This window comes from Dicentrarchus labrax, unplaced genomic scaffold (assembly GCF_905237075.1).
Source record: "Dicentrarchus labrax unplaced genomic scaffold, dlabrax2021, whole genome shotgun sequence".
Lineage (NCBI taxonomy): Eukaryota > Metazoa > Chordata > Actinopteri > Moronidae > Dicentrarchus > Dicentrarchus labrax.
Genome location: NW_026136711.1, coordinates 29,861,715 through 29,886,416, shown reverse-complemented (window position 1 = coordinate 29,886,416; position 24,702 = coordinate 29,861,715). Strand labels below are relative to the sequence as shown.

The window sequence follows — 24,702 nt, the reverse complement described above, 5'->3', positions numbered from 1 at the left end:
ATAAAACTAAAAGAATCAGACACTGCACAGATTGTGAAAACCCCAAAATGAAATGGGAAACAAATTTATCCCTTGCTGTAACTTGCCAGGAATCAACCAAGTTTCTCATAATTGAAATCTAAGTTAATTTGGGTTTCAAACCCAGACAAGATGTTTAAGTCATTGGGCCAAATTGGCTCAAACACTGCTTTTTTCATGATTTACATACTGAATCCTGTTGTTTTTTCTTTCTTTCTTTCTTTCTTTCTTTCTTTCTTTCTTTCTTTCTTTCTTTTTTCTTTCTTTCTTTCTTTCTTTCCTTTTGTGAAAGCGTCAGGGAGAGGTCTTAATTAATGAGTAACCTGTGTTAATGACTCATTTGTCCCGAGCTCCTGTTCAGGATGGGACGCTTTGGCTGTAAAAAGGAGAAGAGGAGAGAGGGAGGAAGAGGATGGTGGAGGTAAAGGTTGAGAGGGAGAAGAAAGGAGGAGGTGAAGATGGAGGAGGTATGGCTAGCAGCCCAACAAGCTGTTGATTAATAAGGAGCTGCTGGGCAGCCTCTCCTGAGTCCTGCATGCATGCAGGTTTGACACATCCTCAGGCTCACACCTGTGATTCCTCTGAGTCAAGGACACGCTCGCTGCCATTGTTGGTCGATGCAATAAAAGAAACTCCATTTGTCAGCTCTGTTATTGCATTAGTGGCAATCCCCAGAGAGAATTTTGAAAGAATGAATTTGTGGGCTTCAGGACTGTAGACTTTGAACACAATAAAAAACGTCTTATTTACAGACTCCTGAAGTGACCATTATTTCAGAAATTAAATTGGCCAATAGATTTTTTTTCCTGAGAAAATCTATGACAGTGAAAATCACATTTACTCCTTTATGATTGTAATATAGAAAATCAACTGCACATATGACAAAGAAAGCCTGAAGTAAATAATGATCTAGCATGGACTTTGCTGCCGGTTTTTTGTAGCATTTTGCCTCTTTATCCATTTCAAAAATATCAAAACCAATACCACAAAATCCTACGACCTTAATTTTTTCATTTTAATGAACAGACTATTATTCTTGTTATTTAATATTCTATATACCATTTTCTTATTTTTCTTTATTTCTATTACATTATATTCCAATCCTCTCTGTTTTCTATCTTGATCCTTAGGAAAGCCTAGATTCCTAAAATATATTTGCATACTATTTACACAACATATCTAAATAAATAAATACGCAAAGAAATGCAAATAGCATGTTTTCTCCTTGACACACTTTCAGATGCAGACCAGGAGGAGGGGAATAAAAATGTGACCCTCAGAGCTGCTGGAGTCAAATGAAAAACCGTTGGCTATGCCTCAAGGGTTAATTATACAGCATGGGGGCAGTTAGTGATAAAAATATTGACATGCTTGACTTACATGTCTCTAATTGAGTCTAGGTGGACAGAAGAAATAATCCCTGGCCTGGATGGGAAGATCTCAGTTAAGAAAGTGATGGAGTAATAGTCTCCCTATCTTAAAAATCTTACTTAACCACTACCTGCTGCCGGGAGCTGCTCAGTGGCCAACAAGACTACAAGAAACAGTCATGCTCGAAAGCCCTGAGAGATCAAACCAGTGTTCATATGTGAAATTGATTCAGGAATGACATTTTTATGCCTCAAGCATCTCGAGTCCCCTGGGAAAGCTCTTGCAACCCTTGACCTTTTCACACAGTGGCCTCGTGCATCTGTCACAGGCGATAACAACATCAAAATTGATTCCAATTATCCTCCAGTCCACAGTACCCAGCAGAGAAGGGGGTCAACACATCCTTTGCCATTAAGCAATGGAGTGATTAGTTGTTTATGTTAGAAATTAAATAAAACAAAATAAACGCTGTAAAAAAAAAAAAAAACACTGCTTGTTGTCTCCTGTGGGAATTCCTGTAAAGAGGTTAAGAAAAAGCTGGACTTATTGTGAAAAGCCAGACTTAAGTTAATCTAAACAGTTTACAGGATAAGCTAGCTGGCTGCTGGTTGTAGTTTTATTTTGAAGCGTAGTATCAGTCTTTGGCAAGAAAGCAAATAAGCATAATTCCCATTGTCAAACTATGCCTTTAAAACTGTCCTATGACCAGGGGTTACAGTCAGGTTAATTTGCCTTGTAATAGAAAACCCAGTTGTTTTCTTTTTTAAATTTTGGTTCCACATATCCAGTTAATTTGTTAATGCTCTCACATTTGAAATCCATAAACCAAAGATAATAATCATTTAAGATTATATTCACCTGTAAATTCGTCTTTAGTCAGTAAAATCTTTGAGGCCAATTTCAGTTCTGAATGCAGCAAGACTCTTAACTGTATTCTCCTCATTATATAACCATTTGTGCTTTTATCCTCAATCTGCTCTATTTACTCTAATTATATTCTTCTTAATGTCATTTTTTTTTATTTCTTCAGTGACCCAATTTTCCAACAGAGATCATTAAACTTTCATTTTATCTTTCTATCTTTCTCTTCTATCTTTAATGATTTTTTCCAATTGTATGTTGAAGACTTTAGAGGCCAGGTTCTTCCTTCAGCGTATCCTCCATAAGCATCTACACCGGCAGCTGCTGTAAAGTGAATGGAACAAAGGTGTGTCTTGTCTTAATTGTTAAATAAATGAGAATCATCTCTCTATGAACTTTACCTCCAAATCTGCCATGAATGCCTCTAAAAAAAATAACTTTTTTTTTTCTTGGAGTGAAATAACCTTCGGGTTTTCTTTGCCCCTCAAACAGTAGGTGAGGGAGCCCAGCAGAGACTGAGAGAGAGAGAGAGAGAGAGAGAGAGAGAGAGAGAGAGAGAGAGAGAGAGAGAGAATAATGAACAGTGAACACGAACCAGATAGTTCGATGGGTGCAGATGATGAATGACCACGGGGAGGGAGTACAGAGCCAGAGCAGAGGCACAGCCATTTGTTACTCTGCTGTCACAAATGTATTTTTAATGAATCTGCACCTCTGACTCCTCTGCAGAGCAGGACTTTTCCTTAAGGCCAGCATGACCCCAATATTTCCTGTAAAGCGCTGGTTCTGAACAAACCCACTTTAGCTCTGGCTGTGTAATGTAAATAACCTTCTCCTTCTGAGCGCTGAAGCCATCAGTCTCGCTCCTCATTATCATCCTTACCTGTGCTGAGAATAGGGGCCGTTCCTGTCTCTGTGCTGGTAGCAGGTGGGGAGGTTTCACCTTGAATTGCTCCTGTGTACTAAGCTCTTCTGAAAGATGTGGTTTTTCTTTGCAAAAAGTCCTTCAAAAGAGTCAGCAACCCTACCTCCTGAAATCATTTCAAATTAAAATGTTTCTGGTGATACATGGCAGCTTCTGTGCAGTGGTAGGTTAGGTAGAGGTAGGTTAAATACTTTAATGTTCCAACCTCTTGTCAGTTTTAACAAATAACAACATGATTAATAAGGAAGATATAAAGGGAAAAAAGAGGAGAGGTGAAAAAGGTGAGAAGGAGAGCTACCCGCTGATTTCCTGCAGGCCAAATGCCTTAAAAGCATGATGCTGACACTGAGGTACGATGGAGTCGAGAGGCAAACCAAGGGGGATAGCTTTCCTGCACCGCCTTGGTTGGCTGGGATATTGAGGATGAGTGTGGAGTCTAAAAAACTAGCAGGAGATCGAGGGTAAGCCAAGGCCAGTTACATTCACACACCTCTGCAATTCTAGCTTTCCCACTTTTTGCATGTAGATGTGGAAATTGCAAAGGGGGGGGGCAACTCACTGCAGACACCATCCTGGAAAAGACTGCCTCATTTTAGAGGAGACTGATGCGTACGATGTTACACATGACACACATCAAACATGTGACCTACACTGACACCCAGAATGACACACACATCATTGCATTTGCTGTGTTCCATCTGTGCTGTCACATCGGTGTTCAACAATCTTCTGGGGAATCGGACCTGGGCAGTCATCCATCATCAGCCTCCAGTTCCCAAAAAGAAAAAAAAATGTTTTATGCAAAGAATGGATACCGCAAGAAGCGATTCCACACACACACGGTAAAAAAAAAAAAAAAAAGAAAAAGGCAGAGCAATAATTCACACTCTCAGCATACTTATCATTTTAACAGCCAAAACACAGACAAAAGTGAATCCAGGAAAGTGAGATATTATTCACTGTTTTCTCATTAAAGCAGTCCATGGCTCTTAAATAACACCAAAGCAATTCTTTATGATGTTGTTGTCTTTGTCCGTTTTGAAAGAGGAGGCTGTCCTTGTCTGCCTCTGACAGCAGTGAGTCTTTGACCTCCATGTTTATACGTCCAGTTAGTGTCTATCCAAGAGCTCACCTTGGAGCTGCTGACAGCTCCTCACTGCTTAGAAAATGTTATGTACAGTATCTGGACAGCAGACGAAGTCACATACCATCCTGGGCTTGTTATGGTTGAATTAACGCACAGGAGCAGAGAGGGAGAAATCAAATGACATGGTGTTTATGAAGGCATCTCATTGTGGTTGGATGTCTCCGTGGGAACCCTCTGCCTGCCAGGACGATTGGTCTTGACAGAGCTCTCCCCCGAGTCGAGGATCAGCGGGCGGTTGTTCTTGTCTCTGTCTTGGTCTGTGACACAGGTCTGGTTGTTACTGTAAAATAAATGAGGTGCTTCACTCAAAAATCCAGCACATGAACCCATATTTAATAAATGTTACTATTTTGATGGGAGAGACTTCGTTATATACTATACTATATATTGCTACTACAGCAGCAATCTTATGTATCCTGTTATTCCTCCTGAAGACTCACCTTTACAAGTTGGCCTACACTTGACAATGTTTTACCTTTCCTTTATTTTATGGTGTTTTATATACTGAGGTTGACGTGCATATTTACACACACTTACTTAATTGTTCATTTAATTGTGCTTGATTTAGTATTTTTATATGCATATTTTTCTGAGTAACTCTTTTATTCTTTATATTTTGTAGTCTTGTGTTTTATAAATAAAATAATAATTATTATTATTATTCAGGGTATTCATTATCACAAATTAAGATGATTTGTCGTTTGTTGTTTCGTTTTTTGTGTCATTCATGTAAGAATATCTAGCCTTATCTAGCACTAAATAACATAAATCACCACACAAAATAGATCATACAAAATACTTTGTTTCCTCTCCCTTAGTGGTTGCCCCCATAACACACAATTCCACCTACAAGAAATCTGAGACTGGAGCCTCTTATGTACTTAACATAAGGCTTTACATATATAAAAACTACAGCTGGGCACAGTATATGTCATTACCTGTCTTGACTGTCTTTAGCGAGTGTGCTGTCTTCATAGATTTTCAGCATTGTTTCTGTGCGGTCGTCGTGGTGCTCTTTAGGCTCCTGAAACCTAAAAAATAAATTTTAACAAAAGACATATTTCTTTAGTTGTCAGTGCTGTTAAAGGACAAGGCTTGTGTTCTTCTGTATTTTTCTTATCATCAAAAAATAATAATAATAATAAACAATGTGTTTATCTCTCAATACTTTCCAACATCCCTACTCTGGCTGCGGCACTCAGCTCCAAGCCCATTGGTTCCTACTGAAGATATTAAACCTTAAAAATGGGTCACAAGTAAATAGTAATAAAAAAAACTCCTAAAAGATTCCTAAAACAGATGGTCACTATAGTTTTTAGTAAATATTACACAGACAGGAATAACATTGCATTTGTTGAGGACTATTTTCAGCCGCGGATTAACACAAATTTGCTGCTCTGGTGAGTATTTACTGCAGCAGAACGGTGTATGTGGAACGGAGTTAAGATAAACTGCAGTGCCCATGTTTGTGTTAATGATGTCAACCAGTGCAACAATGGGGCTCAGTGATGTGCTTTTAATAGTTCTGGGACAACAATGAAGCTCTATAGCACAAAGGAGTAAGCTACACAGGGAGTACTTGTTAGAATAAATAATAAAAAAATGTTTTCATGGAATTTGTTAACAATAATAAGCCTTATCCTTTAATGTCTAACTCTAGTTACATGCTGGATGATTGGATTGGATGAAAATCAAATAACTTTAAAAGTGTGAAAAAGCCGCATTGACTTAGGTGATGCTACACGTTTGCAAAAAAATCAATTAAAAAAATGTTCCAGCAGAAGAAACCGCAATTTTACAATAATTAGATAGACATACAATAATTTTTGTTGTTGTCATTTTCTTTATCCCAATACTATAAATACACCCGCATGCAGGTCCAAGTTAGGCAACTAGCGATCCCATTTCCTTCTAGTCACAGTCATCAGTCAACCAATATGGCAGCAGATGGAAAATATCACGTAATATAGCCTTTGAATACAACACCTGGGCTCAAGTCTCTCTTTGACTTTGGCAATGGACAGGATGTAGGGGCTGATCTGCTTGGCGATAGTAGTTAGGTAAGAGTTCTCCTGCTTCAGCTGCATTAGGTCATAAAGCTGAGCTAGAATCAGTAAACGAAGAACATTAGAAAAAGAACATCAAAATGTAAAACTTGACACAGATAAATGTTTGAGAAATAAATGTTTTTTGTTGTCACCTTCATAGATCTCCTGCTCATTAGTGACCCTCTGAAAAGTCTCATCCCAGATCTAAAAAGAGAGGAAAATGTGGTTCTCATGAAATAAAATATTACATGGACTGCAGTCATTCGACTCATGGGATACCCTGACATTTCCTTTCCCCCTGTTTGGATTCCTAGCAGTCTAAATGTATAACAGTGGGTGAACACTAGCCCGTTAGTATGCAGCTAGAGCTACTGACTTTTTTATCAGAACTGCCTGGCAGAAGCAGGTACACACTAAAGGTCAAACCATCAAGGTACCACTTGACGCACCTCTTCAAACATGACTCTCATAGTTTCCACAGTGGAGTACTGGGCAGCTATCTGGCTGTCAATGTGCAGAGATCTGTCCAGGATCTCTCCCATTTTATCTGTGTTGATGATGGAGTGGTGCTTGGTCAGATCTCGGTGCAGCTCCTGGACCTGGTCCTTCAGATTCTGAATCTCTGTCTGGAAAGTCTATAAACAGAAACACAAGACATGACACGACAAGTGGTGATTCAGTGTCTTTGATTTGATGGGTGTGCAGATGCCAGGTGAAGTCTCATCTGAGCACTAGACAAGTTGAGTTCTCAGAGGTCATGCTGCTGCCTTTTCATTGTTTTATTTTGAGGATCAGTCTTATTATACAGTCTTATAAATTAACTATGGAAATAAAACTAATAAAACAATTGGATCTGGATTTGCTCTTAGATAATGACCCTGTAGAAATATGTTCCTCGGCACTGAAGTGTCTTTGTACACCTACACCTGCAACTAGCCACGCTGCTAGCACCCACTGACTGACTGACATATCTCAAAAACTATTTAAAGGAATTGATCATCTCTAAACTGTTCACCAAGCACTTTCATTAAATTAAAATTTTAATTTGGATTTATGACCAAATTCATGCAAAACGTATGATATTCCCATCAGCCTTAGATGTACTTTATGTTTAGTGCTAATTAGGGAATATTAGCAACATGCTAAAATAAGACTGCTACAATAAACATCAGCATGTCATTGTGAGCATATTAGCATGCTGATGTTAGCATTCAGCTCAGTGCACCCCTGTGAATAAGTGCGTCCTCACAGACCCGCTAGCGTTGCTGTAGACTCCTTTAAATCTTGTTTAAACGTTCTGGGTAAATGCACGGAGTCCACTGTACTGAACTGTAAATCTGTATCATTGGTCACACACAGCACCCACCCTGTAGGTGTTCTCATAGTTGCGGCAGTGCTCGGTGAAGGGTGTTTCCGTCCCCTCAGCCAGGAGGACCTTGGTGCAGATGTTTCTGTGACAAGTGGGCCTTCGCCCGAACGCCGAGCCCAGGGGCATCTCGCAGAGAGACGGCGAGCGGCAACACACGGAGAGAGGGGACTGATGTCTGAGGTGAGGGGAAGAAAATCATAATAACTGTGCTTGATGACATTATTCTCATCAATAAAACATAACGTCTCACTAACCCCTGTCTCTGACACCACAGGAGGCTTGAAGCCTCATATTAAATAAATTGAATCTTGCCATATTGGACTATAATATTCTATTGTTGGTAACCTACAGTCAGCTATGTTCTAGCTGTATAGATATTGTATAAAAATGGTACATATGGTACAGCATATTCAAAACACTCAGAACCCAGTGCGATATTCTTAGAATTTTAAAGAGCTTTCTATCATTGGGACACACCCTGGTCCATTATTACATACTCCCAACATTTACTTTGTATTCTAGTAAGATATACAACTGCATACTTTACTTCCACAATCATTTCATTTAGTTTTGTATTGTGTTGTGTAGTAACTTCCTCAGGGAATAAAACTGATTCTCATATCTCTGGAAGTTTCTCGGAATAGCCTCTTCTGCTGATGGCATTGGAGCAGCTCCAGTGGACCAGAAGTGCTTCACTCAAGTACACCTCGATGGTAGTTTCCACCTCTCTGTTAATGGGTGGGTAAGGAGGTCAAATGTTTGCACAACTTTCTTTTTGAGATAAAATGAACAATTCACAGAACAAAGCCATTGGCCTGCTTCACATGTATTTCTTTTTTTCATGTTTCATTTTTTCTAAAAATACAATTTTCACAATACAAAAGGTTGCACAGACCTATAACTCCTGATGGTCTGCCGACTTCACATTTTAAAATGTTCACGTTTGAAATTCACCACACAAAGCAATTTCAGGAGAAAATCAATCAGTTCTGTTCAGTTCATCTGGTTATATATTTGTTCTTTTGTTGGCTATATTTACTTTTTTAGGTCTCTCTTACAAAAGAGATCTTGATCTCAATGAGACTCCCTGATTAAATAAAGGTTATCATGTGTCTAAAGTGAATCAGTACACTTGCTGTCACTCAAAACATTCACATCTCTTCACTATCACCTTCACCGAGAGTGTGAAAGTACGTACTGTACGCACAGCACATAGTCACACAACTAGATAAACATACATTTATCTGGGTTCTGCTGGGACCATAGTCTTGGCTTCATGCCGACAGCCTGTCTGCCCTGAAGCCATTCTACAATAGCCTAGGTGCGACTACATCTCCCTCACATTCCTATTCGTATGTTGCCCTCTGAGCATCCAGCCGTGTCCCAACACAGCCAATTAAAGACATTGCCAGTACTAAAGCAGCAGCATCCGTTGCATGAAGGAACATGAATGTACAACTTCACTTCTGTTCTGTGAAATTATGATAAAAATATGGGCCAGCCAGCTGGCCATCCACCAATTCTTTGCCCGGTTTGTGTCCTGCATTAACGGCTGACAAGTGGGGGAAGGAGCTTTCAGACAGCAATTAGGGAAGTTTCAGACACAACAACACATTTAGTCGCACTGAGTAACAGGCTACACCACGTGGGCGGCATTCTGCAACTACCATACGGTGAGGAAAAGCCCATTTCCTCCTCCATCTGTGAATTGAAGTATGGAGTGGAATCGAAACATTGTGGAGTCAAGCACCTCGTGTAACGACTGTCGTTCTACAGTGTCAATGGCATCAACAGAAATTCACTAAAGAGAGTAGAAAGCCAATGTATGAGTCTGCCTCTGATCCCTTACTACCAATTCAGTCTGCGAAACACATTCACTTTAACCTTTGCTATGATCACCATAAATATGCAAGACATTAAACTATAAATTCTAAATTTATTGCAGGTTCACACTGCAAGGTAAGGCACTCACATACTCATGACACTCTATTCAGGAGAATACCTCGAAATAAAATACAGATAATGTTACCTTGGGTCTGGTAAGCTTTTACTCCTGCCTTCTTGCCCAGTGTTGATGCAACAGAAGACCAGACTAAAACTGGTATCCCTCCTTCTCTGCCATACACATGTCATCCTCTGCACACCCAGCTTCTGTCCTCCCATCACTGACGCCAATTAAAGACTTTGCCCGTGCTAAAGCCGTGACATCAGTGGCCTGGAACAAAGCGGCCCGACCGCTCCTGCATGCCAACTTCCAGATGAATCCTAGAGAGTTCTGTGAAATTATGATAAAAATAGTGCCAGCCGGCCGACCACCAATCCCTGCCCACTTTGCATCTTGCACTGGCAGGGCGCTAAGCAAGTTGGAAAAGAGAGTTGTCAGTATGTTGGCATTAGTGGGTGGGCTTAAAGACCTGTGAACAGTTGGGAGACACCAATGTGGAAAAAAATCAGTCAGGGGAGTGTGTGTACGTGGAGAGGGACGTGAAGTAAAAGGACAAAACTCTGTTCTGAGAAGTGATGGGTGTTTAAATAAAGGGTTGGTGTAATTCTCAAAGGAATCTATGAAGTTAAAAGACTGTACGGCATTGTCAAAGAGCAACTAAATTCAATGTAGCACTAGTCTAAGTAAAACGATGCATCAAAATAAAAACCTCTCTATCCATCTACACTCATTCATCCATCTTATCACGCTGTGTTTCTGGCCTGGCCACAGCAAAACCAGAGCTTTCTAAAACAGGGTCAATGGCCTTCCCAGCACCCACGCACCAAGGTGAGTTACGTAAACATATCAGTGTACAGAGCTTACAGACAGACAGAGCTTACAGACAGACAGAATAACTTCCATAGTGGGACTCAGCATGGCGCCTCCTTTCCTCACACTGCAGTCATCGCTGTCTACCATCTGTACTCGCAAACCATTTGGGGATTTTGAGTTTGGATCCTTCGCAAGTGTGAAATTTTCTGCCCAGACTTTTTGCTTTCTTGGAAGAATCCAAATGATGCCATGGTGATACTCAGCCAGCGAAAGCACATTGCAAAATGAAACCCAGGGATCATTTGGCAATTACATTCAAGCAGGTAAATGATCTCACCTTGTTGTAATGCTTGTAGGTCCGGCAACAGAAGGAGGGCAGCGCTGGCCAAGCAGCAGTAAGGGCTCCAGACAGCGAGCAAACTCACTTCTGTAGTCTGTGTTGATCTAACGGAGGACAGACATAAAGTCAGTCGGTCTTGTATTAATTCAAAAAGAGTTCCAAATATATGCACATTTTTCTTCTGTGTTATTTTTGTTCTTTATTGATTCTATGAAAAAGAGCAAAAAACACTCCTAACTAGGCCAAAAGAAAGAAAGAAACTGGTAGTCAGGAGTTGCCAGATTCAGGCTCATTCCTTCAGTCAACCTTTCAATCATCATCATTCAAAATAAATAGGATTAAAAAGAAAAGAAAAACACTTTCATACTCATACTATACACTCACAACCATAAACACAAAAGTTATATCTTAATAGCACGTGTTCACCCTTAGATTAAAATACTTTGATCTGTGACATTTTTGTCTACAGGTAAAATACAGGTAAAAAGCATGACAATAAAAACCTAAATGAATGAGTTGAGAATCATAAAGACTACAGATGCCTTCATGGAGGGACTAAACTAACTAACTATTTAAGTATGAAAAAGATATGTTGTATGTCAAATGTTATGGCCTTCACAGACATGTTCTATAATGGGTTTGAATCCTCCTGTATGTGTTTTCGACGTTGTTTCACCTATTTTTTGTATGTCTTATTTTTTCCTTTTAAAGAATAGTTAACCTGCCCAGGGACACATTTGCATAATAACGATGTAACTAATGTGTGTTTTCCCTATTAAATAAATGAATAAAGCTCCTATTAGAAGACACTGAACTCGGCGTTCTCGCATGAAAAATTGGTTCGGGGCTTTAGGGCCATAGAAGAAAAACCAGTGAAACAGCATTGGGAACAAGTGGAACAACTAATCAGTACACTGCAGTGGATTGCATTCTGAATGTAACCTTTTCCAGCTCTACATGAAGGCTGTTCCTACTCACTTTGCTGCTCTGCACTGGTCTCAGTCGATGAGGGAGCTTTACAATCCTCTTCAGCCTCTCCATAAGTTGCTGTGTAAGCAAGAACATCAGTGTGTGATTCAGTGACCTGTTTCACCTCACTCAGACATTACGGACAGCCTCCATTGAAAGGCCAACTCAGTTCAGCTAAAGCTGTGACTTCTCTCTTGTCAAGAAAACTTCCTCAGTATAAACATTGTTGTTTGTGATGTATGAACAGTGGACAGGGTGTTACTGTTAGAATCACGTGTATATCACATATATGCAGCGAATCTTCCTTTTATCTCATTTGTATCTATTAATTTCTTTATATTCACTTTCTTTTGTTTTACTTTTTGGGTTATGCATTCACTTCCCCCTTTCCATTTCTTACCTACTTATGTTTTGTATTTCTTCTCTATTATTTCAACACTGTAACTATAATGATTAATATTTGATCAAATACTCATGAAATGCAATAATAAAACAAATATAGTTCACAGTTTGTGAGGCTGTACTCACGTAACCCATGTCCAAAAACTCAAACTTGTTGGCAGAGCTGAGAAAAGCCGAACAGGTGACGAGGTGAACCTAAAAACATCAGAGATTGAAGATTAGATTTCAAACAAGCTGCATGGAATTCGAGACACCAACAGACTGAAATTGAGATTAAGTGGTATTAAATTCATCCCACAACTATCTGCACACTTAGTATGATCATTATCTTCATTCACAAAAGTATAGAAATAAAGACAGTGGTGGAAGTATACCACCACATTTAATCAAGTATACATTTTCAGGTACTATGTGTTTTATCCTACGTTATATTTCTACACTACATTTCATAGATAATACTTTTAACTGCACTACTTTTATCTGACAGCTGGAGTTACTGTAAAGATTAAAGGATGTGGTTACCAACAGTTTTAGCACAGCACAGACTCCTTGTCATGTTTCAGATGTCTATGAGTTGTTAGCAGCTCTATCAGAGAATGATTTAAACTTTAAATTTAAACTTCTCAAATGGTTTCATATGAATAACTGTTCAAGGCCCTTCAAACTTTATTGTCCAATATTACACTAAAAAGTAAATATTTAAAAAAAAACAACAGAAATTTGTGTATCAGAACGTTGTTTACTCTTTTTTCCTCTCGTGCCCCTTTGAAAGGGCTCGACCCCTAGGTTGGGAACCACAAAACTAAATTACTAACTGTATATAAAGTAGTTAAAACTAACTCCAACTGTAAAATACCACCTAATGTCATGCATAATAAATATATCAGTTACATTTTACTGCAGAAGGGGTACTTTTACTAAAGCAGGTTTTTAATTTGCAGGACTTTTACCTAAATAAAGGATCTTTATTTAAGTTCTTTGAAGGTATTATGACAGTTTTGTGAGCCTAAATATGTCAGCAGCTGTGGTTTTTGGTGCTGATTATTACGATTTATTATCAGGTCTTTATTGTACTCTACCTGGAGGGTTGGTAGGAGGGCAGTTAGGTGTGAGAGCTGCTCCTTTAGTGCTTTCTCTTTCTCCTCGTGTTGACTGCAAACACACACACACACAACCATGTAATGCTACACCTTCACATCCACGCCTGCTGAAATACTCAGAGGATTCAGCTCAGGAGGTGCAACCACAAACAACATACTCCATATTTCCAGAAGCTAATCTATCTGTCTTCTCTATCTGTAACAAACACACAGACACAGACGCAGGGCCGGACACACAAAGCCTGACATAAATAGCCTTTAACACCCTTCCGGGAACACAGCCACTGGACGGTTTCCAGGCAATGGAGAAAGAGAGAGAGAGAGATGGAGGACAGTGGGCACAAAAAAATCTCATTAAAGATCCCCACAGAGTGCAACCCGATACACTCACTCACATGCACAAAATTGTTCTCATTCAATCACGCATACGTATGCAGGGAGCGCACACTGAAGGAGAAAAGTGCTCAGCAATGGCTCTCATTCAGATTTTGTCATTTGGAATTCTTGCTGTTTTGGAAATGGGAGTTTGCAGATTCACAGAGAAGTGAGAGACAAGTAGACAAGTAGATACAGAGATAAAACACACATTTCACATCTGCTTATGTTCAAATACCATATATAATATATATATTAGTCATTAATCGTTTGTAAAAATTAATTTAAGCAATAATTTTGAGATAATTTGATTGGAGACTAATTAGTTGCAAACCTTGGCATTAAATCAAATTTTAATGATTGCTGTGGGGATGTAAGACTTTTAATTATTTTAGTGGCTGGATACTTGTGAGTTAATGTTAAATTAATGGTTTGGGAGGCTGTCATAATCCTGTTTTTATAAAGAAATGTCTTTTTTTGTCACTTTACAGTCTGATTTCTGCACAAGCAAGCAGCCAATAAGTAAAATCATGGCAGGCCACAAAAAACAAAAGTTATGACCTTATTCTCAGGTCATATACTGTGTTGAAAACACCACATTAATAGGTGCTTCACAGGTTGTTAATTTTTCAGTCGTAGTTCAGTAGTAAGGTGATAATGGTGCTCTGGTTTTATTCAAATTGGAGGAAATCTACAGACTCTGTCCAGGTTTTCCTGCAGCAGCTGCTGTTGTTGATATTATGGACTTGAGAAAGTCTACCATATATTTGTATATTTGTATACCAATATATTTCAGTTGGCTTCATTTTCATAGATTGAACCGAGGCACAAGCTGCAACAACTCGCTTGAAATCTGTAATCCTACTGAAGCGGTTTTAATTCAGTACCATGCTTTGTTGAAACAAAAATCACCCAAGAAAATGTGTTTGGTGAGAAGAAGGATTATTCCAGAGCAAACAGCGCGTTGCTATTCATCACCCCGAGTACAAAGCTGCATGATAAAATGGAAAAAAACTATCAAGTGACCCGGTGACAGCAGGATAATAGCATTCAATTTGGTAAATATTGTGACACAAGCTTTGTGGCAACAAAAGAGCATTTCTATACGAGAACTGTAAATCTTGATATGTTTTATTTTACCTCTGAGCTGCTTTCAGCAGAATCTTCTTCCTCTCTGCTAGTTTTTCCTGTCAGATGAGAACAGAGAAAACACACCCTTTTATTCCTTACACTGCTGTGAAAATGGCCCTGAGCTCTCTAATACCTAATGAATTTTCAAGATTGTGGGGAAAAAACTGGTAGACATTCCATAGTGGTGGTGTCGGCTCTCTTGGATTGTTCATTTTTCAAAGACTATACACTCTCTTCTCACAGTTAGGGTAACAGAGACACCCAGTGGCCAAACAGTGCAAATGGGAACCTATTGCACACTAACTTCAGAGTATTTGATACTTTGACTTTGCAGAGGACTAGATGTATTTCAGACAAATGGTCATTATTTTAGTCCTCTTTTATCTAACGTACATTTTAACTTACTCTTTGATGGAGTATATTGAATAATTTGGTATACAAAATGAATCTGCACATGCTACTTCACGAGCTGTTTGAATGTCATGGAAGGTTTATGAAAAGAGTAACGTCTGCACAATGACTCCACAAACCACAAATTGATTTAAATGGACAACATTTTGATCCCATTCAGATCTTCATCATGTCGGCATTGAACATGTTAGAACCCGGAGACGAGAAGAGGACATGAATATCACAGTAAGAGTTTTATTTAAACTTCAAACTCTGACACCAAGAGGTCTGAATTAGATTAGAGAATATATTTTGTACATTTAGATATATTTTGAGAACAGCTTCTTACTGGAAGTTGTCCATAGACTTAATGATAAGATGCGTGTGTTACTGTATAATAATGGTGAAATGTGTTTTTCTCCCTTTCATTTAACTAACAACTATTTTGGATATTTCTGATACACTCGTATATTTGATGTATTGTCTCTTTCCTCCAATTCTTTGGTGTTAATGTAGCTTTGACCTGAGTTTTCAATTCTACTGTATTCCAGTTGAATTGTTTGGGTTTATCACCTCAGGCTGGTTCAGAATCACCTGTTTTATAGACATTTTTCCTTCAATAATGGCTGATTTAACATAGATAAAAAAAATATTTACACTGGATATAGTTCTGACCCCAAAAGTAGAAGAATTTAATTATTAAAACTTCTCTTTAGTCGATGTCCCACACTTTTGCATGTCACGGGAGAATACTGTTGTAGCTATTTTTTTACCCAAAATACTAGACCGTAGATCAATACTGAACCACAACGGTGCAACTGGGCTCTAAATATCTTGGGAGCCGGTTTTTCTCTGAGCTCTCTGCAATCTACTCAGTGGTTAGATAGAGTAGGTTTAAACTGTGATTTGTAATTCTGTCTTTCAGTTCCGATAATGCTAACCATAGACCGACCTTCTACTTCTATTTTAAAGTTTTAAGAGTAGCTTTGCTAAAACAACACGTCACATGTTAATTACAGCTTGCCACTGAACAAATACGACCTGTATCCGGAAAGATCCAATGGTATACAAGTTTATGGATCTGTATCCATACCTGTATCATGTAAAATAATAAAGATCTAGACTGTAATCTTCTGCATACTGTCCCTATCTTTGACAAATACAAATGTACAAGCACCCTGGATAGTAACATATAACAGGAACCTGTTCTGATTTAAATCTGCACAGGTTTTGACATTAAACTTCCAATTTCTTTCACCAATGACTTCTGAGTTCCCATGTTCTTCTTAACTGTTGCTCAGCAGTATCTTTGTCTTTTTCTGCCCTTTCACTTTCCCAGTCAGGTTGAACAATTGTACAGTATTTTGTTCTCCCTGTACAAAACATTACTTTTTTCCAAACCCTTCATACAAAATAAAATCTATTTGTAAAGAGCATTTTGTACAACCTAACAGCATGAAAAGTCCATTCAAAAATACATCTGACTGTACTGACTGGGGATCAAAACAATGTCCATTTAGAGAAGGTTTCAAGTCAGCGTGCAGGAGTTACTCTTTTCAATGGGTGAAAAACAGTTGAGTGAATACATCCCATCCGGATCATTACATAACCTGCAAGCTGTTGAACAAAGTACAGATTGCACTCTCTTCTTCCTCCACATTCAGACACACTTCTCCTATCATTGCTCTCAGCAGAATGATCGTCTCTCGAGCTGAAGTCTGCAGCTCCTTCACCACCTACAGACAGAGGAGGAGGAGGAGGAGGAGGAGGAGGAGGTTCACTGTCAATGAAAGGGCATGTAGGCGCACTGCCACACATTTGTCATCAGAGCCTTTATTAGAACTTCAAGCTGAAAGGCATGCATAGTTGATGCTATTTTGCTGTACAAATATACTAATTAAAGTTAAATTAAAGCTTGAGACAGAGCACCCAAAGCAGATTTACTAATGTTAATTTTGGTTCTCTCATATCATATAAATAACCATTTGCAAAACTAACGTGAGCAGAGAAATTACAGCAAAAATCACTTGTATTTGACTTGAGTTAATGCAGCAAAGCTCAATACATATATATTTTAAAAATAGTCCTCATTTATATGTTTATATATTCAAATTGCATTCTGATGAGCTACACAAATTCAGAGTACACCTGCACCACATCTCACAATATCATCACCAATGCTGAGTGCTTGAATTATTCATGAAGCCAAATATGTAGATGAACAGACACGACTCTCTCACCAGTACAGCCTGGTCCAGCATCTCACACCCCTGCACGTAAGCTGTTTCAATATCAATGCAGTGAGTCCGACTCTCCCTGTGGTAAACGAACAACAGCCAATTTAATGTGTAGGAGAGAAGAGAATATTAGACAGTCATAACTTTTGTGTGGTGGATTCACTCACAGTTGCATATCTCTGAAGCACTTGATGCAAAGCATAGACTTATTCTCTGTTGAGAACAGGATGTAGGGCTCCTCGTGGAGCGCTGTGGAGACAGAGATGCCTTTTAACTTCAGCCCACAAGAGAGTTAAAGTATTCTGTTTCTTTTCCAATGAGCAGGTTTGTGAAAAGCAAATATAAGAAGTTTCAGAACACAGGTTGGCTGATGTTTTATACTACTGTCTTACGTACTACTTTCTAAGGAAATTTGAGAACAGGAGGGACTACACCTCTCATGAGCAATATGCCTCTACACTAGTGTAACAAAGCCTTGTTGGCCTGTAATTCATCTGGAGTAATTTACAGGTGGCACTCACAGCACTTCCTGTGTTTGGCTTTGCTGCGTTTGGCGAGCGATACAATCTCATGGTGGGAAAACATTCTGGCCTTGTGAGTCAACTCCCTGCAGGCGCCGCACAGTGGCTGGCTACAAGTGTTACAGTAGTACATCACCCCTGTTTCCTGTGTGAGAAATAGGAATAAAAAATGCAATTGAGAGACAAAGTGGAGAGATGATTATGTAATTTTATATTATTTAAAGCTGTACAGGGCGACATTTGATGGAAAAAACTTGCTTAGCTTCTGTGTGTGTAATTTTAAAAATGTCAAGGACATTGTGGCAACACAAGATTTGGACAGTGAGACAGCCCTTATGTTCACCAAGAGTGTCTTATTTCTTCACAAACAAAAACTTGTGCAGTAAAAATTATTTGAAAGATGCTATAACAAACAAATTACAAAATGGAGTTGTAAATGTGAATGAATTAATGAGACAAATACAAACTGAATCATCATTATGCCATAGTATCTCTCTACGATATAATCATGTTATTGAAAATGCAGGCCTAATTTGTGAATGTGGACTGATGTGGGTCTGTCTGTCAGTTTGTACCTTTTTGTTACTTTCCTGGTCACAGTTGGCGCACTGAACTGTCTCCTCAGTGTCTGCATTGTTGTCGACCAGGAACTTCAGGAGACGGTCCTCTGGAGGGAGGGCGCTATTCCCTTTTACAATGGATGGGTAACTGTGTTAGAGACACACATTCAGACAGAGTGAGTGACTTGTTCAGAGAAAACCATGACATTTAGCACCAAAATTAGTTATAGTGGCAAGTGTCTCTGTTATTCTTTAAGTTGAGGTTTTGCCAGGAACAATTGAAATAGTTTGATCTGATGAAAACTAAGAAAGAGAGTAAAGAACAGTGATTTGTTCTTGCACTAAAAGTCCCTCTCCACTCAGAAATGTGTTTTTCTTCTTGTTACTCTACTTGGAATTTTGACACAGTTAAACTCTGCAGAATGTATTGTACTCTATGTGCAGAGTTTGACACTAGAAGGCTGTTTTCAGATTCATCTGCCGAAGGAAGGAAGTTTCTCTGTGGTCATATTAAATCTCAGTTTAAGGCGTGTATACACAAGCAGGATTTTGTGACATTGTGACTAGTTGGGAAGCCAATCATTGTTCAATATGCAACTTGTGCGGCTGTGAAAACTTGATCTCTTCAGCACACAGTTAAACTTAAGAAGTTAAACTTTCCACATCCCCTAAAACAATAAAAAATAAAAACAACAATAACATATAGGATGAAAATAAAAAACAGAGCTCAAGTTCTTCAGTAATCGAGCAATCCAGAGATCCCTCCCAAGCAAGGTTTTAAAAAAGGAAAGAAAAAAAGACACTAGTAGCAATAACAATCAAAAAATTGATGGAAAAAAATCCATGGAATAGAAATACTGGATTTCACAAGAACAATTCAAAAAGCCAACTCGAGTATAAAAAAAACAATACAGCGTCCCCTCACAACTGAAGAATTTACAAACATCAAGGATATATACTGCTTTATCAAAGACAAGTTCTTTTTAATAACCAGGCCATTCAAATCTGTATGTACAAATATAAAGAAGCATTAGGGCGAGGTATAAACAAAAGCACATTATAATAAGAGAAATAATAGGATATCAAATATCAAATAAATAAAAAAATAAGCTGAAATAGAAAAATAAAGCAGAAAAAAGGAAGATAAAAGTTAGTTGCAGCTACATCGCAGCGCATTAAATGAAGAAACACTCTCAACATTTAACATTTATCATCACAATCAGTTACCTGCAGTACTTCAGAAAACCCTGAGGGGGGCAGCAGTGACGTCGGGGACTCCTCCCACCAAAGAAGAAGAGAATGCGGAAGAGGATGTCAAACATGATAAGACAAACGCGTGTGAGAGAGTGAGTGTGAGCTGGCTGTCATCTAGAAAGTTCCGGCAGGTTCACACCGCTGAGGGAGACACTTTTAATGTAACCGACGGAGGAGGAGGAAAAACATACTCGGCCTTTAACATGTCTGTTATTTCCGAGGAGAAGGTGCGCGGCGGGAACGTTTTCAAGGATATCGGCGCAGACGACGGAGACTGGGAGCCCACTGAGATCGAGAGCCTGTGTATGAACTGCTACCAGAACGGTACGACCCGTCTGCTTCTGACCAAGATCCCTTTCTTTAAGGAGATCATCGTCAGCTCCTTCAGCTGCCCGAACTGCCGCTGGTCCAACACCGAAATCCAGTCTGCAGGCCGGATCCAGGATCAGGGCATTTGTTACACACTCAGAGTCAAAACGAAACAGGACTTGAACCGTGAGGTTGTGAAAGCGGACAGTGCGACCACCAGGATCCCCGAGCTGGAGTTTGAAATCCCTCCCTTCACCCAGAAAGGTGCGCTGTCTACCATTGAGGGGCTTTTGGACCGAGCAGTTGCAGGGCTGGAGCAAGACCAGACAGTGAGGAGGGCCACGCACCCCGAGGTGGCCGAGAAAATAGAGGGCTTCATCCAGAAGCTGAAGAAGTTGAAAGAGGTTGAAAATGAGTTCACTCTGGTGATTGAGGATCCATCTGGCAACAGTTTTGTGGAAAATCCAAACGCCCCTCAGAAAGATGAGGCGCTCATCGTGTCCAGGTTCAAGCGGACGGTCCAGCAGGACATCCAGCTGGGGTTGAGGGCTGATGATGATGATGATGACGACGGCGACAACTTGGAGGAAGAACCGGCCGCCAACGACCTGGACGCCATGAGAAATGAGGTGTTGGTCTTCAACACCAACTGCCCAGAGTGCAACGCGCCTGCCTCGACCAACATGAAGCTGGTCCAGATCCCTCACTTCAAGGAGGTCATCATCATGGCCACTAACTGCGACAGCTGTGGACACCGGACCAACGAGGTGAAATCGGGCGGAGCCACAGAGGAGCAGGGCACCAAAATCACCCTGCACATCACCGACCCTTCAGACATGACCCGAGACGTGCTCAAGTCAGAGACGTGCTCAGTCCTCATCCCGGAGCTGGAGTTTGAGCTGGGGATGGCAGCCGTGGGCGGGAAGTTCACCACCCTGGAGGGGCTGCTGAAAGACATCAAAGACCTGATCGTCTCCAAAAACCCCTTCATCTGCGGCGACAGCAGCACCACAGACCGGGTGCAGAAGCTGAGCGACTTTGGGGAGAAGATAGACAAGATCATAGCTGGAGAAATGGATGTCCACTTCGTCCTGGACGACCTGGCAGGGAACAGCTATTTGCAGAACGTGTACGCCCCGGAGCCAGATCCTGAGATGACTGTAGAGAAGTACACCCGCTCCTTCGAGCAGAATGAAGAGCTCGGCCTGAACGACATGAAGACTGAAGAATATCAAGAGGAGAAAAAAGAACTGCCAGCAGAAGCTGAACGGACTGAATGAGCTGATTATCACGCTTTGTCAAACTCCCAGTGTAATTGTATCGCTCCATATTTTCATACATTTTAAGTTAAATAAGAAACTGAGTAAATGGTTGTTTCCATCAGTAAGTTAAGCATTGGGAGGAATTCTAAGTTGTCTAAATGTACATTGAAAATAGATTGAAGACATGAGTAACTTGATTTGTACACCTAATGGATGCTTCTGTTATTAAAGAGAAATCCTTTAACTCATTGTTTATTGCATTCTTGTGACACCCCAGAAGATGGCGCTCTGTTATCTCTGATTAAAGGGATGTTTTTCTCTAAGGAGGACCACACACTGTGTGACAAATTAATTTTTTTTTATACACCTGTAAGCATGGCATCATCCAAATAAAGTGTTATTGAAACTGATAGTTTAGCTCTCCTCTTTGAATTGGTAGATGTTGAAAGACACAATGTTGTTTTTTTAGATTCAAACACTAGTTTTCTGCACTGATCTGCAAAACAAAATTATATTGGACAATGAACAAAGATTGTTGATTCAGATTCTTCTAAATTCTGTCTGCTTTTTACAGACTTACATGACAGTTATACAGCATATTAATATATTTGGGCTGCAGCTAATGATTATTTCCTTCCTTCATTTTGTTGTCAGAAAAAAAGTATTGCTTCCCAGAGCCCAATGTGGGATCCTCAAAGCCTTTTATCCAACCATTGATCCAAAGCCCAGAGATAACAACTGAAGAACCAGAACCAGGGAATGTCTGCCTGCTTGACTGAAAAGTTTAATAGATTTTTTTTATCAAAATAGTTTCCAATTATTTCAAATTAATCAAATGTAATTCTTTATTAAACAACAGTTCAACTGGGTCTGATTTTGAAGAGCCTGTTCTTGTTAACCCAAAGAGTTAATTCACAGTAACAATTTAATTTCAGCTCGGAAAGGACAGCCAGTGTCTGTCACATTAACCTCATTTGCACAGGCCTGTTGGATTTAAACATAATGCTGTTTGCCTCATTCTGATTCAGTCGCAGTGACACAAATGTTCCTCTCCTCCCCTCGTCTGCTGTGCATGTTTTATCTGGTTTTCATAGCAACGGGGATCTATTGTGTTCTACTAATAGCAGAGTAGTGAATTCCTAGATTACATGGTTCTTGAGTGAGCAGCTGTTAGCGGGCTGCTGCTGCTGATGGAAATAGTAGGTGCCAGGCAGCAGGCCCCCGTAGGCTGAGCCCAGACAGCAGAGCACAGTGGCTCTGTGCCCACAGGGTTATTACCATAGAAAACCAATGACTGCCTGGGTTTTTTCCCCCCCTCATTTCTAAGTACCTTGTGCCATGCATAAAAGTGCTGCTGTTGGTATTCCAGTACTTTGATTAATGCAGCTGACTCGTACACATTATCTACCTGAACACAGGTTATTATCAAATAGCTGTAAGGTAGATAAATGTGGGAGTCGCCTGAGGTGCAGACAGTTTGTCTAAAGTAGCTTTATTAAATTTAATTCACCAAATACAGAGGTAATTTTTTTTTATCTTTAATCTTTGTGCCAAGCACTGTATGATGGTGCTGTGTAGTGTTGTATACTGTTTGACTGCCTGTTTTTTTTTTCTCAGTGTGTACCAATTTCCCTCTGGGATAATGAAGTTAATTGATCAATTGGTGAAACTAATCTAAGGGAATAACGTAATGACATTGAAACTCATCATCACCATTTCAATTTCTTCATCCACACCAGAAACTTTCAGTGAAGTTGTATCTGACACAGTAGAAAAGGCTCATAATAATCACCTTGCAGTAGAGCTACTTTTTTTATACATCCCTGTGCAGCCTGATGGTGGAAAGTTAATACCACAGACCTGAAGGTGACTGTAAACCACGTGTCAGTCCCTAATAGGGGATGAAATGGATTGGTATCATGTGACTGCTTTTGATTGCCCTAAGCTGCTGGCAGCGGTGCCAAATACCAGTATGCTTTGTTTGCAGTGTGACTGGTCTTAGAGGAACTTGCTGGCCCCGCTGAGCATTGGGGCCAAGGACTAAAACAGAGACTGGGACGACCCTGCAGCTGCTCCAGCCACTCAGGACTACCCAGACCAGGCCAGCAACGGGTCACTGAGCAGCACCCTCAAACCAAAACAGAGAGACTTGATGCTCTCTGAAACCAATGGGATTCCCCTCAAATCTCCTGCATGAACCAAACCAATCTACTAATCAACTTATGTGGAACGAATCCCTTTGAGCAACACTGCCCAAAACTGGGGCCTGTGGGAAAAATTTGGCTTTTCACATGAAACGTTTGACCCTCCATGGGGATTCAAGGAGCAACATAATATTTCACTTTAGGAAATTAAACAGCTAAATCGTGTTTTAGCTGTTTGAGATCATCTGCTCATTACACAGCATCGCCATGTTATCATGATATGAGCTTTGTGAGGTTGTAATCTGAATTGAGAGCCACCAAAACAGTCAGTCCTTGACCTTCGGCCACCATATTTTCAGTTTGTTTGGGAATTTATGGCTTTGTACTATAGGTGTGATATCCAGGTTCAGATATCCAACATCCTTTTCTAGTTCAGAAACTCGATTGAAACCATCATTATGTTTGAGGGATTTTTTTTCTTGTTGTGAGGGAATATATTTCATTTGGAAGTTAAAATACAAGAAGAAGTTGCAGAGTGTGTACAGTGTGGAGAAAAAGAACATTATGTTTATGTTGTCTAGAAAATTACAGACTTGCTTTGCTTTTAAGATGGATAATCTACATGCAGCCTAAAGGGGTCCTGATCAACGTCACAGTGCAATTTCTTACCCACAGAGGGGGCAGTTGAGACGGCTGTCATTGGTACGGCCCCGTAGACAGCGTGCACAGAAGATGTGGTAGCAGTCCAACAAACACGGAGACTGGTACTGCTCATGGCACAGGTGGCACACCAGGGGGTGGACATTACTACAGTCCATGTTACAAAGATTATCCAAGTTGGTGAAGATTCCTCCTGCCATCTGCAAACAGAGTACGTAAATAATGAGAAATTGTTTCACTTTATCGACTATTATTAAAAAAAACATATGATCAGCTCACTAAACAAGAAAGTCTTTGCATGCCGTATGGTCTAAATATTCTAGTAATTATAAGAGACTGAGTGTGAAGCTCTAATCAAGAGTCAACTGTTAATAAAAAATAATCAAGTGGAACTTTTTCCTTTCTCTCTCTTACCGTGTCAGATGTGTGATAAGTTCCTGGGGCTTCAGTGACAACACACTATCCAAAGATGACAAGTAAATAACATCAAAGACACTGTCAACACCAACATTATATCCAGACAACAAATCCTACTGTAAATGCAGTAGGTT

The 24,702-nt window shown here is 39.8% G+C and overlaps 2 protein-coding genes across 4 annotated transcripts; one reads left to right on the top strand and one right to left on the bottom strand.

Moving 5' to 3' along the window:
* Nucleotides 1–3,348: 3,348 nt before the first annotated feature.
* Nucleotides 3,349–24,702, bottom strand: rnf207a (ring finger protein 207a). 3 transcript variants are annotated; one of them, XM_051415613.1, is made up of 18 exons: nucleotides 24,566–24,702; nucleotides 24,161–24,351; nucleotides 18,538–18,670; nucleotides 17,963–18,107; nucleotides 17,609–17,690; nucleotides 17,445–17,520; nucleotides 16,815–16,940; nucleotides 14,824–14,870; nucleotides 13,288–13,360; nucleotides 12,335–12,403; nucleotides 11,816–11,884; nucleotides 10,835–10,941; nucleotides 7,737–7,914; nucleotides 6,820–7,005; nucleotides 6,523–6,574; nucleotides 6,309–6,426; nucleotides 5,261–5,353; nucleotides 3,349–4,602 (listed from the first exon to the last, which is right to left on the bottom strand). In XM_051415613.1, the coding sequence occupies exons 2-18, from the start codon at nucleotides 24,349–24,351 to the stop codon at nucleotides 4,452–4,454; spliced, it is 1,896 nt and encodes a 631-aa protein (XP_051271573.1). In that variant the 5' UTR covers nucleotides 24,566–24,702; the 3' UTR covers nucleotides 3,349–4,451. The 3 variants fall into 3 exon arrangements, with proteins under 3 accessions (XP_051271573.1, XP_051271575.1, XP_051271576.1); XM_051415615.1 differs by having other exon boundaries at nucleotides 3,349–4,579; XM_051415616.1 differs by lacking the exons at nucleotides 24,161–24,351; nucleotides 24,566–24,702 and adding an exon at nucleotides 19,759–19,844.
* zpr1 (ZPR1 zinc finger) lies at nucleotides 19,848–21,757 on the top strand. Its single transcript, XM_051415617.1, has one exon. The coding sequence runs from the start codon at nucleotides 19,980–19,982 to the stop codon at nucleotides 21,363–21,365; it is 1,386 nt and encodes a 461-aa protein (XP_051271577.1). The 5' UTR covers nucleotides 19,848–19,979; the 3' UTR covers nucleotides 21,366–21,757.

What these genes read in the sequence shown, in the direction of transcription:
- rnf207a (XM_051415613.1), bottom strand. Translation starts at nt 24,351, where the DNA reads ATGGCAGGAGGAATCTTCACCAACTTGGATAATCTTTGTAACATGGAC. An exon ending in TGAGAGTCATGTTTGAAGAG is followed by an intron (nt 6,575 to 6,819) that starts GTGCGTCAAGTG and finishes CTCTCTTTTTAG; the next exon opens with ATCTGGGATGAGACTTTTCA. An exon ending in GCTAAAGACAGTCAAGACAG is followed by an intron (nt 4,603 to 5,260) that starts GTAATGACATAT and finishes TTTATTTTACAG; the next exon opens with TAACAACCAGACCTGTGTCA.
- zpr1 (XM_051415617.1), top strand. Translation starts at nt 19,980, where the DNA reads ATGTCTGTTATTTCCGAGGAGAAGGTGCGCGGCGGGAACGTTTTCAAG.